At 38.7% G+C, this 16,146-nt stretch overlaps 3 protein-coding genes across 3 annotated transcripts; all 3 read left to right on the top strand.

The window, feature by feature from the left end:
• The first annotated feature begins 44 nt into the window (after window positions 1–44).
• Window positions 45–5,053, top strand: LOC145697396 (clotting factor G beta subunit-like). Its single transcript, XM_081774590.1, has 7 exons — window positions 45–765; window positions 848–928; window positions 1,269–1,476; window positions 1,636–1,729; window positions 4,131–4,279; window positions 4,403–4,588; window positions 4,635–5,053. Exons 1-7 carry the CDS (start codon window positions 140–142, stop codon window positions 4,722–4,724), a joined length of 1,434 nt encoding a protein of 477 aa, XP_081630716.1. The 5' UTR covers window positions 45–139; the 3' UTR covers window positions 4,725–5,053.
• LOC145700564 (uncharacterized) lies at window positions 2,093–3,942 on the top strand. Its single transcript, XM_081777854.1, has 7 exons — window positions 2,093–2,147; window positions 2,223–2,344; window positions 2,389–2,548; window positions 2,590–2,734; window positions 2,781–3,099; window positions 3,169–3,656; window positions 3,750–3,942. Exons 1-6 carry the CDS (start codon window positions 2,093–2,095, stop codon window positions 3,382–3,384), a joined length of 1,017 nt encoding a protein of 338 aa, XP_081633980.1. The 3' UTR covers window positions 3,385–3,656; window positions 3,750–3,942.
• A 5,045-nt stretch (window positions 5,054–10,098) lies between the features above and the next one.
• Window positions 10,099–16,015, top strand: LOC145696221 (deleted in azoospermia-like). Its single transcript, XM_081773219.1, has 5 exons — window positions 10,099–10,259; window positions 13,662–13,793; window positions 14,440–14,531; window positions 14,839–15,082; window positions 15,162–16,015. Exons 1-5 carry the CDS (start codon window positions 10,251–10,253, stop codon window positions 15,558–15,560), a joined length of 876 nt encoding a protein of 291 aa, XP_081629345.1. The 5' UTR covers window positions 10,099–10,250; the 3' UTR covers window positions 15,561–16,015.
• The last annotated feature ends 131 nt before the right edge of the window (window positions 16,016–16,146 follow it).

Here is a 16,146-nt window from a genome sequence, read left to right as displayed (position 1 = left end):
GGTCCGGGATCTTCTAGGGATAATTCTTGAGCTAAAATAGCAATATAAAAAGTCTGGCCAATGCTGCCACGAGGGAAAACTTCATCAATCCGGCGATGTCTGGGAAAGTCTAATTGAAACTTCGTTCGACAAATACCGAATGGTATGCGGCTGCTCAGATGGAAAAACAGTCTGTGAAGACAGCGATTTCGAGGAGCTCCTGAAGAGAAGAGAAAAATGCAGTTTGAGGACAAACTGGTACATAAAGAAGATTCAGAAGGGATTGATCAAGCGAGATTTGAAGACGGAAGGATTGATCTCTGTCCAGCCGATTTCTGGTCTTGAGGGATACAAAGTCAACGACATGACTTTGTTCAGTTTCATGAAGATGAAATGCCACAATGGCACGTTCTATCTGAATGGGGAGAAAGTAGGAACTCCGTATGGAGATGAGTACACAGCTGATTTTGGAACCGAGCTCGATTTTGACTGCAAAATCGCCAAGGGAAGATTCGACAAAGACGACATCGAAGAAGAAGAGGAAGAAGAAGAATTCCGAAAGCGACGAGAAGCCAGCGAACCTGAATGGAGACAACTTCCTTCTTGTGTTCTAGACACGCCACTAGAAGACGCGCCTAGTAATGATGCTGAAACACCATCGAATGATTCTGAAAATGGATCAGATCATACTGCTGGCTTTGATCCTTCGACAGCGAGAATTTTGGGAGGAACGAAGGTTGCGTCGACTGGAGAGTTCCCTTGGCAGTGTCTCCTTATTACTCATAGGAAAGTGGTTAAATTTCATTCCCTTATTATAAAATTCCTATTAATTCTTTGGTTGAAAATAAAAATAATAACCCTCCAAAAGTGGTTCATTCTGTGGATGCGTCGTGATCGACGAGCAAGTTATTCTGACAGCGGCTCATTGCGTTCTGACATCTTCAACAGGGTACGTCACTTGAAACTCGCTCTAGAACTCGATCCCTTTTCTTTCACTCCAGCGAGAATATTTCAACTTGAAATGAGGGTATTCATTTTGCTCAAGACGTTGCGGAGTTGGCTGGGTTTAAGGGTGTTCACCACATGTTGCATGTTTGTGGCTGAGTCCACGTCTTTCTAATCTTCTGGACATGGTAGATTAGTACGCTTTTTTGAATAACGAAAAAGGCAATTACTTTCAAACCAGAAAATCAGTCATTTTTTGTGAATAATTGGCTCATAAAGGCAAATACTAAACATGATCTATAAATCTGAGTTGGCATTATGATTTTTCTAACTTTTGATTTTAGCAATGAAGACAGCTTCCTAGAGGGCGATGCTCAGGAAGTAACCGCGATGGCTATTTTGGGCACTGTAGACAGAATGTCGAGCTTTTCGCAGCGAATCCGAGTCCAGAACTGTGGAATTCATCCCGGATTCAAGTCTGATGGACCGATTATGTACTACGATATTGCTTTTTGCACTCTGAGGGATACAATTGATTTCAATGATGACAAGGTATTTATTTCTAACTTGTAACATTTCAACATCATCAACATCATAATTTTACTTTCTCGCAAAATTTTAATTAAGAAAGTATAAAAACTTCGTTTTCTTTTGAAATTATGGTGTTTTTTCTTACTATTTCATATTTATCTATTTGACCTTAATATTCAGGCTCCTGTTAAACCTGCTTGCCTCCCATCCCAGCTCGAGAAAGAAGAAGCACATGGCCAGAAAATGTGCATCGCAACTGGCTTTGGAACCACAAGTATGTATCCAACAATTGCTCTACAATGATAATCATATTCTCCACCTTACGCATATCTCTAAGTTTCTAGTACTTAGATCTTCCTTTAGAAAGCAACCTAAAGCCACGCAGGAATTTTAAGCAAGCAGATCCCTTTTTTTATACTTTCCACTGGCCAAAAAGTCGACCGACGTTTTTGTTTGCCATTGATTTGAAAAAAATGGGAAATGAAAAAGTCGCGTTGATTTTTTGGATATTCTCGTTAAATGAATTTTCAATGCTTCTAGCGCTGAACTTGAAAATTGCTCCGTTTGAAATTCCTCCTTGTATTTCAAAAAATCTATATCCTCAGGTGAACAAACAATCGCGCTCTCCAACTGGATGATGATGGTCAACCTGAAGCCGGTCGGCACTGACACTTGTCGCGCCGCTTATCAAGGCATGGTTCAGAATATATGATGCACAATAACGCTATCATATATTGACAGATGATATCATTTATATTGGGAATGAGTATCATGTCTTTTGAGAAAGATTCTTGAACCAAAAAACGACCCGGCTGATAACGTCATTGGAGGCATCAGAGATGACATCCACTTTTGCGCTGGAGGTGTTTCTGGAAAAGATTCCTGCCAGGTAGGCTTTCTCTAGAATCACAAATACTCACCCTTCGACTTCAGGGTGATTCGGGAGGGGCCCTTGTTTGCGATCTTCATCCCTTCACCAGCCCAGATCGACAGAGCAAATGCGGCTCTTACTTTCTTCAAGGCATCGTTTCTTTCGGAAAAGGCTGTGGACGAGCCGGAATTCCCGGGGTTTACACAAATCTCAATGATCGAGGTACCATAGCCACAAAAAAACTGATTCTTGATTTATTTTAGATGTGGCTGATTTTGTCGATTTTGGCCTTGGAATCGGGAAATCAGGAGATTGGAGGGACTTCAGATCGTGGGTCAACTATCATGACAAGATCAACTCTTGGGCAATTTGTTTGGGAGGGATATGCGGAGATCAACAAAATAAACCGTAAGTCACATGATTGAAATTCCTTTCGCCAAAGCTCTGTTTTAAGAACTTCCAAACCTTCATTGGAGAGAAAGGGTGACCAGAAAGATTGTCCAGCCAAGTGTCTTGATCGATACGAAAGATGCGACAAAAAATGCTATCGAAAGTGGCTGAGACAGCAAGCAAAGAAACCGAAAACAACGAAAGCTCCAGAAACGACGATTCCTGAAACAACCTCTGTTCTGGAGACAACTTCCTCGTTCTGGCAACCAACAACTACAACACAGACTGAGTTCTACACAACAACAACGACGACAACGACACAGAGGCCGACTCAAACGACGAAGCGAGATTTCCAACGATTTGGTGATCGAAAATTGATCAAAGTAAGGCCAAACAAAATTGAAGACCAAAAACCAAGCCAAAACTGAGCCAAAAACCAATTTCCTTTCTAGCAACTCACTCGTCAACTCGCTCGTCTTGAAGAGAAAAACGCAGAAGATCCCAACCCCCGCCTCGAAGAAAAGATCCAAGAAGTCAAAGAGGACTTCTACCTCCTAATGCGTCCAGGTGGCGCGGCCATGCGAAATTCTCAGGCAAAAAGACCCAAAGGCCCCAAACAATCGAACCCAATTAACAATCTTGGAGAATGGGGTCAAAACATGGGCTAAAAGCTAAAAACCCTTTTTGAGTTACAATCGATGCAATAATTCTTCAATTTGCTTTTGTGTAATATTTATTGAATTTATTTATAGAACACTCTCTAAAATGTAAATAATAATGGAAATCCCCCATGTATTATTATATGAAAAAAAAGCTCCAGTAGCCTTTTCCATGTGCCATTTATACAGATTTGAAATGATGATGATGCCAAACATACAATGATGATGTCAGCAAAAAAATGATGCCAAAAATGAAGATTTTGGCCATGTCGAAAGGAATGGTCATTAATACATACACTTTTTTAATCTCACCAATATTTTGGTAGACCTTCATTCTAGGGTTAAATGTCGATTAGAGACCTGGTAAAAGACAGAACCAAAAAAAAAACTTGATACAAGTTCGCCCCTGAAAAAATCTACTTTGGCCCAAAAAAAAACACAAGTTCAAAATTGAATTGTTAATTTCTTTTCTAGTCAATCTCCACTGCTAAACCTAAAATACTAAAACAAAGTCTTTCATGTTCTTTTTCATTATCCATTTGTAAATAAACATTCTTTTTCAATTAAGTTTTGCTGACAAGAAATCTTGTTTTTGGTGAAAAAATCAACGAGGATTGATTTTTTGAAGACAAAAATAAGAACTTGATCGTGTCTTCTTGTGTGTCTTGTTTCTTGCAGGGCAGGACGTATTATGTAAGCGTATATACAGTTAACAATGTCTGTATATACATGAATAATGAATTTATCTTTCCAAGGTTCCGACCCGACCACGGCCAAAGCGTCTAACCACATGATGAAAGCAATTGTTCCGCTCTGGCAAGTAAACAGCTGCAACAAGAGATATGAAAAGAAACTCAATGATATTCATATCTGCGCTGGCGGACTTGGCACCGACACATGCCAGGTAAGCGGAAAAAAATGATTGAAATCAAGGAAGAAAATCTTGAAAAGGAAATCTCGGGGCTTTTTTTGATTGCTCTTGAGATAATTTATTATTATTAAAAAATCTTATGAACCATCCTTTTAGGGCGATTCTGGCGGAGCCATGTCCTGTCAGATCCCGCGAGGCCACCCCGTCTACGAAAAGTGCCAAGGATACTTCGTCCGCGGACTCACTTCCTTTGGACTCGGATGCAACCAAATTGGCACGCCTGGAGTTTACGTAGATCTATCAAACAAAGGAATCGAAAACTGGATCAACGATATCATTAGAGTAAGCGAAATGAAACCTCTCCCTTTCATCTTCCTTTTTCTTCTAGTTTCTCGCGCGAAAAGGAGCAGAAAACCTCAAAACTGGAGTCAGATACGGAATCTTTGAGAAGAACTACGATTCTTACTTCGAGCACTAACCCCCATTTCCTTACTCCCCCTCTCAACGACCCGGCTCTAACATCAAGAGCTTGAAGCTTACCTTTTTATATTTATCTAACCCACCAAACCATCGATTTCATGTTCCAAATGCAGTAAATAACCCGCCAGAGCGAATAATTCAAAAATCCAAAGTGAATGAATTCTCTCCAACAACTTTTTTATAGAAAACCTTTGCACACAAACTTTTGCACACATTTCCTGATATTTATTTATTCTCTTTTCAATCATGCCATGTTTTCTTTTTTTTACCAAGACCTCCAAACAGTTCCTGCTGCAGTGATTACAGTACAAATAAACGATTTGCCCAAATGAATTTATTTTATTTCTTTCTCGATTTGATTATCGTTATGATTCTTTCGATCAAAAGTGGAATAACCAGAACAGACAGAAGGATCAAAATGTAAACAAGAACATTTCCATGGGTGGAAGAAACTGGCTCGCCAAGAATAGTCAGCTCGGGCATTATTATCAGTCCCGCTTCTCCACTCGACTCTGCTAGCCCTTTGTAGTGGATGGTATCGAAAACCTCGCAGCATTGAGCTTTTTCCATCTTTCTGCAGAGGGTATGTTTATCGCTGATCAGCTTACAAGCGCTGCAATAGTCCTCAGAGCAGAACATTGCATTGGTGGTGGCGGAAATGGTGAGGAGAAGGATTTTCATCAATTTTTTTTCTTTCCTATTTATTATTTATTTTGAATCAGAAATTATAGTCGCGCCATTTTATACCACGAAAGGAGAATGGAAAAAGCACTGGAAATCAGACTGCGAGTCAGCATATCCGTCTCCAGCGGGATGGACCATTTCGGATAGAATATATTATGTTATATAAATTTTATATAAGCCAAAAAGTCCAAAGAAATATAGACTTGATTGAGTGCACATTCGATTGATCACGAATCGCCGGCAATAAGTCATTTCAATAAGGTTTTTTATTGCCAATCTTTCTCGTCAAGCGAGTCTCCAATCGAATTCCTGTTTAATAACCGGAGCGCTGGTGAATAAGATTCTTCAACTTTGTGACGTCGAGTTGATACTTTCAGCGGAGTATGACATCTGCGCTGTCAAAGGTGAAAATATTCTTATTGAAAACACGCTATTTTTACTTGAGCTCGAGTTGCGTCTGAAAACATAGAAGACTCCCCTTTCAAAGAGTAATTCACATTCGACACAAATAAATTGGTCTTTGATTATGTATTCGAAAAATTCTCTTATGAGCCTCGAAAGATGCAGAATGCAATAACATAAGAATGATTCGCGGTCGAATATTTGCCGCCGTAGCCGCTCCAGTACTGATACGCAGGGTCGGAAACAAGGATGTTGAATGATCTGGCCCCGGCACAGAAGAAGTGACCGGCATTTTCGCTGAGATAGGAGGCGCAACATTGATTGTAGTCTTGAGGAGAGAGACCCCAGCAAGCATGGGATGCGTTCCAGCTGTACTCGTCCAAAACTCTGAGACGATTTTTCAATAAAAACCAATATGTAACCTCACCGACATTCATCCAGTCAGAAGTAAATGCACACGTGACATTCAAATTGTAAGAATTCGCGAAGGAGCTGCGGATATTTTCAACACATGTTTCATGATGAAAATCATAAGTTTGGCACCTCAAAAGAATAAATGTTAAATGATCCTAAATTTCGTACCTGCTCAATTCTGATTGAATCAATTCGTCGCTTGAAAATCGTCAATTGCGCTTGAAAGTGCTGCTAGAGCCGGGAGAACTCTCATTTTATCTTATTAAAATGAAAAATAACAGAAAAGGAAACGCCCAGATTATCCAGATGACAATTTTCACAGAATGTAATATTGGAAGTTTCTGACTCTTTTTTATGTTTTTATTTCTCCTTGCGATTATGTAACAAAAACATTGTTTTCAAGCTGTCTCCTGTTTCTATTCGAAAAACTGTAGTTGTTAAGTAATTATTCGCTGTTAAACAAAGTTCGAGTCAAAGTGTTTCCGCGCGACTTGATGCTTCCGAAGGAACTCCATACTGTCTCACTATCGAAATTACAGTTAGAGCAACTTTTGAGATGTTTGCGGGAAGAATAGAGGACGTCAATTTTCGACGAAATTTAAATCTATTCAAGTGCTTTGGTAAACAGAAAATTGCCAAGGTACTACTGTTAACCTTGGTTCTGCCAGTTATGTAACGAGTTGTGACTGTAAGACGCGCATTCGCATTCGAAGGAATTTGGATCTTCAGAAGTGCGCGCTTCTTCACTCGCAAGGCAAATAAAATAATTGACAGTGGGGCACACAAGAGACGAATTCAAGCAGCACTTTGAGAAAAGAAGATTCTTCAGTGTGGCACGCGACGGGGAGCACACACTCAAGTACCTTCTTACGGCGAGTCATTGATTTTCACATGCTCATATGCGTAATTTTGACAGCTTCGTTTTTCATCTAAGTTTTTATTTTCGATTCATAATGGGTTGAAAAAAGATCTTCTGCAGGTAGCTATTTTTGTTTTCTTCGACACAAATCGCTCGTTTTCTCAAAAGAAGATTCAGAAACCCGCTATTAATTAAAGAAATTACCCTGAATACTGGAAATCCAGGCGTATTTCTCGATCATAAAATGACCAAGCAATATTATTCGCCGACGGGCACCAAGAAATTTCTGTTCTTTCCGGGTCAAAGTTTTTGACAGAAGAACTGGTAGCCACTTTCAGATCCGAATTAAAATAGCTTGTGTTCCTGTCAGGCTTGAAAATATAAAATCTTCGATAACTGTCATGCCAGAAAAGTTGCCAACGATTAATAGTTCTCTTGTCCAGCCTTGTCATCTCGCAGGTGATTTCATAACTTTCATGAATTATCAGTCTTTGATCCCATGTATTTGGGGAGTCAAATTTATCATTTTTGCAAATAAACTGAGATTATTTTTTATCAAAGTAGTTTTCTTCGAAACCTGTTTAAGATTTTTGGTCGTAGATAAATCAGGAAGAACGCATATCGGAGAAAATGTTTTCAGGTTTTTAAGACATAAAATCTATAAAATACGAAGTTTTGAAATTTTTTTAAAAACCTATTTTTTGTGATGGCGATCGTGCGTGACAAACGTTTGTTGATTCAAAAACTCAGAAATTCTTCCATGAACTTGAGGCTTGAAAACTTTTGCAATCTCTGAAATGCCTTTTGTAAGATCAATTCTTGAACGAAGCCAATATTCGACCGGGACGCTTTGATTGATGAGCATATCTGTAGCAAGCTGGAGCCCATAGCTTTTGCAAAACTTATCAGTAGGCTTATTAGATGAAAATTTGGCCACTTTTTCCAGCTTAGTTGAGAGGTCATATGACACAGATTCTGAAAGCTCAAAAGCTGACCCCTAAACTTAGCTAGAAAAATGGACCGAATTTTCATCTTATAAGCCTACTTATCAGCCTCTTCGTAGCTTAAATTATCTAGATTCTTTCTTAGCGATATTCAAGTTGGTATAAAACTGACTTGATTTTGATTGAAGAACTTTTGTTGAATAAGTTATATTTTTGCATCCATCATTTTTGTAGAAGTAGGCTGTTTTGATCTCTAAATAATAATCAAATGAAAATCCTTGATGAATAACCCTAACCCTAACCCTAACCTGAATCCTTTTCCCTTGATAAAAAGGGCCTTGTCAGAATCAGGGAAATAACAGGTAAAAAAGTAAAAATAGCGATAATTTCTATTTTTTCTCTCATCATATTCGGGATTAATTTGATACGAGGAGGTATAGATAGGCTTTCTTTCTCCTTCACTGAACAGCAAGAGTTACAATTCTGACTCGTAAGTGAACATCAAGAATCAGTACTTATCGGGGAGCTGACGAGAAATGGCAAGAAATTGCGCCAATTTTAGCGAAATTTTTGTCAAATTTTAGTTCAATCAAATTTTTATATTTGGCCGAATTTTGCAAAAATCGAATTTATGTCGCAATTAAATGTCGATTTGAATTACCAACCAAAAGTAAGATTCTTTTCTGAGTCAAAAAAGTCAATTTTTGGATAATTTTTCTGTGAAAAATTTCCATAAATGCCTTGTTTTAAATGTAAAAAGAAGAAACTCATTGGAAAGAACATACAGATCTCAACAAAATCCGATAAGAAAAAGAACAAAATCTACAGCAGTGCGAGAATAAGTGTATTTTCCGGCGTTGGACAGCTGTAGAAGGAAGTTCCGTAATCCATTGTGCCGTATTGTTGGCTCGAATCCGCTCATGGAAAAAGGAACGCTGCGTTAGATAATCCATTTTCTTCTTCCAAAAATCATAAAGCGGCCCAGGTTCAAAAGCGAATTTGTTTGGCCACTTACAAAGGAACATCGCAGCGTAAAAATACGGCGCCAAGAAAACATCGATTCTATAAGACGATTCTGACGTAGAAGGCCTTTTTCAAAAATCACGTGATAGAAAACCCAAAATTTGAAAATCAAAGGAGAGGCCCTTAAGTTTTTTGTCAAAATTTCGGAAAATTTAAGGATCGAAGGAATTCTCAACAAGTTTCAAGAGGCCCCTTTAGCCAAATGATTTCCGGTAGCACCTGTTTGTGTACTAATGCTTTTGAAAATCTGGGTCGAAAATTTGTGTTTTGATTTTTTGTGCTTTGGCGACGAAAAGAACAAACATGTCAAGTTATGCTCTAAAGTTCGAGTTTTCTTTGGCTGCTGGATCTCATCTGGAGCTCACGTGGAGAGATCGTAAAGGCATTGATACAGTCTTATACTGTTTCTGAGGATGATAGCGTCGAGAGATGCCGGAAGTTGAACTGATATTGTCAAAGGTCGATAGAAAAGTAAGGATATTTGACAGGTCTTATTTGAGTTCTTTTAAGCGAAAATACTCCGAAAATCTGATTTCTTTTTGAGTCAAAATCGTCGATTTTCGTTCGACTAATGTCCTATTTGGGGGAATGATAAAATAGAATGCATTCCATACTAGAGTAAGTTTTGAATCTAGAATTAAATACGACTGTAATTCAATTCTAAAAGACAGGAGAATCCATATTGTCATCGAAATTCCACGGTACAAGCACAACTGAACAAATCTAATTCCAGCTCCTTTTCTTCCTCACCGGAAGCCCAGATCAGCTTCGGAAACACGCGCCGCTAAAGTCAAATGAATCGCTGTCTGCTTAACACTTTAATTTTATTTAAAGTTCTTGAGCGTTTCTTGAGTTTTATTGTTCGATTGAAAAACGCTCGTCTTTGCCGAGTAATCACATGCTCTTTCAGTAGTATTTTGGCTTCCCTTTCTTGACTTGCCCCGCGGCGCGTTTCCACCCAGGTGTCGCTCGCGAGGAGCTTCCGATCAGCTACCTGTGTGCCCCAAAACCCGGTGCCGCGAAATTCCATCTGAATTTTTCGTTCAAAAACTTCTTCCAAAAAACTTTCAAAGCAAAAAGACTCCTCAAAATCTTGCATAATCGACTCTGAGATAGACTAGAAAAAAAACCCAGTGTGTGCCTAAATTGAAGGTGCCTAACCAATCAAGGAGCGAGGAGAACGAGTGATAACGCGGCCATGGCAATGGTAAGTGTGGATTTTTGATAAGATAGATAGATTTTGCTTTTGGTAGAAAAAAAGAGATAGAAAAAGAGAACTGAAGTAACGAAAAATATGCGCATCATCATTTTATAAGCTTAAATAAATTTTAAAAGTATTGAAAGAAATGACTAAGAAGCACTCTTTTTTGTTAAAATCGGACCAAAAAGGACCAAAACTCAATTTTAAGAAAAAAAATGGCCAAATTTACGCATTTTTTATAAAGAAAATTTGTGAATATTAAAAATTGATTTTCATGAGTTTTCATGAAAACAAAAATAAACTTTTTCGGCCAATTTTTATTCGAAAATTTTCATCGACAGCTTCAGTTATCCTTCCATATTTACCATGTTTTCTTTTTTCGAAAGCAAAAACAACTTTATACTAATATTCAAGCGACGCCCTGTCAATTTCAAGTCATTTTCATGTCTCTCTTCTCAAATTCGCCAGTTCCAAAAAGACTTGATAAACAATACTTTCGTTCCTTTTTTTCAATTTTTTTTCTGAAAAGAAGAGAAAAATGTTGAATCAAGTACTTATTGCCCCCCATTTGAGACACATCAAAGGCGTTTTGTTCTTTGTGTGCTTCATTTAACTGTTTTCAAATAAAATTTCGTCTTTTGCGAGTTTTGCACTGGTCACGTGCCAGATTTCGCTTCAAAAGCTGTTTGAACTTTTCGAATTTTTGAAAAAGAATCGACGAAAAATGTGGTCAGAAATGTGCCGCGCTAAAAGGTCAGCAAAGTAAAGTAGCATTTGTCGAGTAGACAAATCATCACGGCTTCTGACAGTATGTTGACAGTAGTCATGACGTATAAAAGTAAGAAGGAACGGAAGAAGAATATTCTTTCTTGTTGTCAAAGCAGAAAAAGTTCAGAAAGAGGCTTTTTTTCTAGAGCTTTTTAAACTTTTTCCGGGAATTTTTTTCTAGACAAAAATAAGGGCATACATCCTCGTTAATCTCAGCAGCTAGAGTTTGTGATGATCAATCTGGTAAAATTTTCTGGTCGAAAGAGAGGATCGCCTAAAAATGCCAACAAGAAAATTGCAAAAAAAGGACCAAAAAGGACCGGGAAAAAAACGACCAAAAACGAGGTATTTCAAGAATTTTTTGTTTTTTTTTGCTTTCGCGATAATTTTTTTTAATAATTTAGTAAGTAGACATGTGACTGACTTGCTCAAAAGAAGCTGGCGAGTTTTCTTAATCCGCTGACAATTCTTCTGAATAACACCTGGATGAATTGGCGCGTTTCCACACTTTACACCTCTACATTCTTTTTTGACTGTTTTTGGTCAAGAAGGAGTCGAGGTTATCACTGAATTGCTTGTTATTCGTGATTACGTAAAGAAAAGTGAAAAAAAGTCTTCTCGCCGCAGAAATTAATCGTCCACTAATAATAGATTCTCGCCATTGTTTCGAAGACAAACAGTATTTGCGATCAAACTGCGTGCCCAAATCGTAAGTGGCTGATCAATTCCTCTTGCGTCTGGCGCCGCGGGAGAACATGCGTGCCTAAGCGCTAAGAACGCTCCAGCTCGCGTCGATCATCTTTCGCCTGACTGGCGGACAAAGCCCTTTGGCACCCATTGTGCCTAAATTTGGAATTTTCGTCAATTTCGAGGGTCCTTAAAAAGAAAGAAACACTGACACCCCCTTGGAGCAGCTTCAAAGGGTCGAATCCTTTCTTGCTCTTCGTCTTTTTTAAAAACGATTTTCAGATTTAATAGAAAAAAAAAGCGAAAAAAAGAAGCCGCTCGCGGCTTTGAACCAAAAACAATTTGAGCCGCGCTAGGCGCGGCTTTTTTTATATTTTTATTTTGAAGCCGCAAGCGGCTTATTTTTCTTATATTTTCTTTAAAGACTATTTTCCCGATTACATAAGAGTAAAAATGGAATCCCAGCTTTGAGAAAAAAAGAAGTGTAAACCATAATTCTCCCACAATCGCCCCCAAATGCCGGAAATGCCTGTACAAGCTCTCGGACTGACAGTGCCATTGTCAGATTTCACACAGTGTGAGATTATTCTTTCATAGTTTTGAAAGGAAACCCTCAAAGCCCACAGTGCATCGCTCCCATGGCTTCGCCTCGGGGCGCATCTGACCTGCCCTGCAGCAAGAAAATTTGTCAGCTACTGAACTAACATGAGAATTATTCAGGTTATTCCCGGCTGTTTATATTTTCTCGCTATCGTTCAAGACTGATAGTTTTGATTTTTGATCTGGAAGGACGCTTTTACAAATTTGACCTGTCAGTTTTATCTTGTGTACTTTATCGATTCGGGTCTATTTCATAAAAAAATATCTAGCATAAATCAGACCTTACAGTTATGTAATTTTTTCGAATAAGGAAAGAAATCGGATTTTGTAGAAAACCTGAGTCAGGGTCTGTGTCAGGTTTTCTACACAGGTTTTCGAGCTTATCCAAAAACAGCTTATACAGTTATTTTGGAATAACTTCAGTGCCAATAATCGACCCCAAATTTCATCGGAATGCCTTTTTCTACTATTTAAACTTTGGCAGTAATCCGGAAGTCATTTCAAAAGAGCCTAATTGGCTACTTGCGCAGAGTTTGAACTTTGAAAAATCGTCAACGAAATTGCTCGGCAAATTGCCGCGGGCTGCCCGCCTAAACATTGCCAATCGACGCTAGACATACGGTAGTTAGTTCGAAATTGGCGAGGAGAAAATTCTCAAAAGGGATTTTTTCTTCAAAGAAAATGGAACTAACTTGAGTGTGAATCTTTGACAAGCTTCAACAAAGCGGCCTTTGGGAAAGAGCTTCGATTTCGTTTTGGGAGAGCTTCGGGCTACCTTTCAAACGAAAGAGCACAAAGCCAAAGGGTTTTATTTTGCAACTCAAGGTCAAAAATATTTTTACTTTTCTTCGCCCTAATTATTGCTATTTTCGGTCTTTATTCGTCAAATTTTGTGAAATTTATAAATAAAATTTATATTTTTGATGAGGTTGAAAAATTGTATTTGTAATTTGTATATGTAATTTTCTTGAAATCCGAAATCTAAATTTTCCAAAAATTTTCGGGATTTAAAAATTGGTGACGTTCTCACTGTGCAAATTTAGTCAATTTCTGGTGACTATTCAGCTCTTGCGCTAGCTTTGGAGACCATTTCGATTCAAACAAAGACAGGCACCGCTTGGGCACACACACCTATTTGACTTGATTTTGATTTTTTTCGACTTTTTTTGAAGCTTGACTTTTTTGATTGGTCAGAGAGGTTTTTTTTCCGTCGTCAAGAATTCTTATCAGGTTTTTATTATCAATAATTGAATCATAAAAGTTCTTTAAAAATCTTGATGCGCAGTTTTTTCTTCTTTATTTTTGTAAAATCAACATATTTTTTTTTTCTTATGAATAATATTTAATTTTTAGACGGTTCCAATGATCGCCTGTGCTGAGCAAAAAGTCCAGACTCCGACATTCACTCAGCAAGAAAGCAACTCATCGCAGAAGTATGGAACTATGATCCCTAGTAGAATCTTTGTTGGTGGAATCGACTTTAAGGTTTGTTCATTTTTTCATCAAAGAATAAGAGTGTCACGTCCTTATTTCCAAAAAACATGGAATAGAGGTGTATAAGCTTCATTTCGGTTCATAAAAATAAGGGGTCACTTTATTTATAAAAAAAATAAAGGCGACTTGGAAGCGTTTCTTGTTCGTTATTGGGAAAATTGGAATTTCAAAATTTTTTGCAAATTTTCGGAAATTGCTCTACTTTCGCTGATTTATAGATTCGCGGCTGTGCAAACGCCGCGCCCGTGGCGAAATTTTCACTTATAGTATTTATCTCCGGATTACGCTTGTAATGAAGAAGTATTAGCAAAATTTATGGTGTGACCTCAATCTGCGGATTATGACGGCTCGCATTTTCGGGGGGCAATCCGGGTTGTTTTCGATAAATAAGAGATTTTTCAAGGGCCGGATGATCCTCTTCCCGAGAGGAGTCCTCATCTCGGCCAAAGTAAATTTGAGCAGGAAGGAAAGCAACGCCCTGAAAATCGATGATGATGATTTTTAAGTTTTATTGCTAAAGGAAGCTTTTTCGTGAGAACTGGTTTTATGATCTGTAAATCTGTCTGTAGTACCCCACCTAAGGCCAAAAATATTCATTCCTTGCCAAAATAATGCTCGAATTAATCAAAAACTTTAGACATCGGAAGAGGATCTCCGCGAATATTTCTCCAAATTCGGTTCCGTCCGCGACGCAAGAATCATCCGAGACAGAGCCGAAGTTTCCAAAGGGTAAGTCTACTAGTACCACTACCATTTTTTGTTTATGCCAGCGTCAGTCAGCCGTCGTCGCGAATTGACAACTGTTGACAAGATTAAAATTTCCTGTACTGTAGAATTCGGATACGATAAAATTTATGTCATTTCCTTCGATAAGGAGATTATCTGAAATCCGCAGCGGCTAGAACTTCTGGCGGCGAAGTTTTACGGGAACTTAGAAAGTAATCCGCAGCGTAAATATTGAACTCCCGCCAGGAATTCAGGAAGTACTCTTCCTTGATTTCACGATACTGGATTTGCTCTTCAACTTCCATTTCAGCTACGGTTTCGTGACGTACGACAATGCCGATGCAGTCAACAACGCGCTCGAAGAAAGTGACAATCTTCATCTTCACGGGAAAAAGTTAAACATTGGCAGAGCTGTCAGGAAGCAACCAACAGGCATTCCCTACAATACCGATCCATTGATGAACACTTGGATGCTGCACCCAGGTGGATACGCCTCCATGACCAACTCGACTGGAGTCACTTACTTTGTTGCCCCGCAGAATCAAATGCCACTGGTGAGTTTTTCATTCGTTTTGATTGGTTGCTTGATTTTATTTGGTCTTCTTATTGGTCAGAATCTAATTTGCCCTTCAGCCTGGATATTCAATGGGTGCAGGCGGTCAAATCATCGCCCCATTAACCTACATCCGCAACCCAACTACTTCCGCGATCAGCTACAACCACCAAATCATGCAGCAGATGATGCGATTCGGCGCGTTGCCTCAGTACTACGGGCCACAGCACGCCGCCGCTGCTCAATACAGTCAAATGGCTCATGCTGCTGCTCAAATGGCCGCTGCAGCCCATGCTCATCCAATGTACTATCCGGCAATGGGCCAGCCAGACGAGTCTGACAGCACTTATTCGGACTCGGACCCGTACCAGAAATTTACCTTCGGGGACAATCCCGCTATCGTTCCAGGCGCTCCCCTCGGCGCAGCGCATTTGACACCGCCCGACACGCCACAAGAAGAGCAATACCAAGCTGCGTAAACACCTCTCTTGAGACTTCTACTAAATAAGCTTATGTGTAAATATTAAAGTACCTGTAGGGAGATGAATGTTTTCTAGCCCTAACTAAAGAACCATAAAGCCTTAGGCAAAAAATGAGCCTCGCGTCAAACCTCGGTTGAGACCCTTATTAGATGAAAAATAACAGTATAATTACAACTCTATTAGAAACGAAATACCAAACTATAATCAAACTGCGCATATTTATAAACAACAAAAAATATATCCTCTATGTATCAAATCAGTAAAAGAAAGCTCCTGTATCTACCTGTAATCCAAACAACCAACCAAAACAACAATCTGAAATCGAAAATCTTTTCTGCGTAAAATTTTAAATTCCTTAAAATTTGTACTGTCTACTAGTTCTATCGAAAGAATGATAGTTTGTGTCTGTAAATAAAGAAATAATATTATCGACTAGATCAAATATCGAAGAAAAAACCACTGTATTAAAACAAACAACAATAAAAATCCGAAAAAACCGACTTGATTTGTGCTTTTTTGTGTCCAAAAATCGCATAATAAAGTGACCCTGAAAGTAAGCTCCTGTCTATTTCTCCGAAAAAAA

The sequence above is a fragment of the Oikopleura dioica genome, chromosome 2 (genome assembly GCF_907165135.1).
Source record: "Oikopleura dioica chromosome 2, OKI2018_I68_1.0, whole genome shotgun sequence".
NCBI lineage: Eukaryota > Metazoa > Chordata > Appendicularia > Copelata > Oikopleuridae > Oikopleura > Oikopleura dioica.
This window is presented reverse-complemented; position numbering and strand designations above follow the sequence as displayed.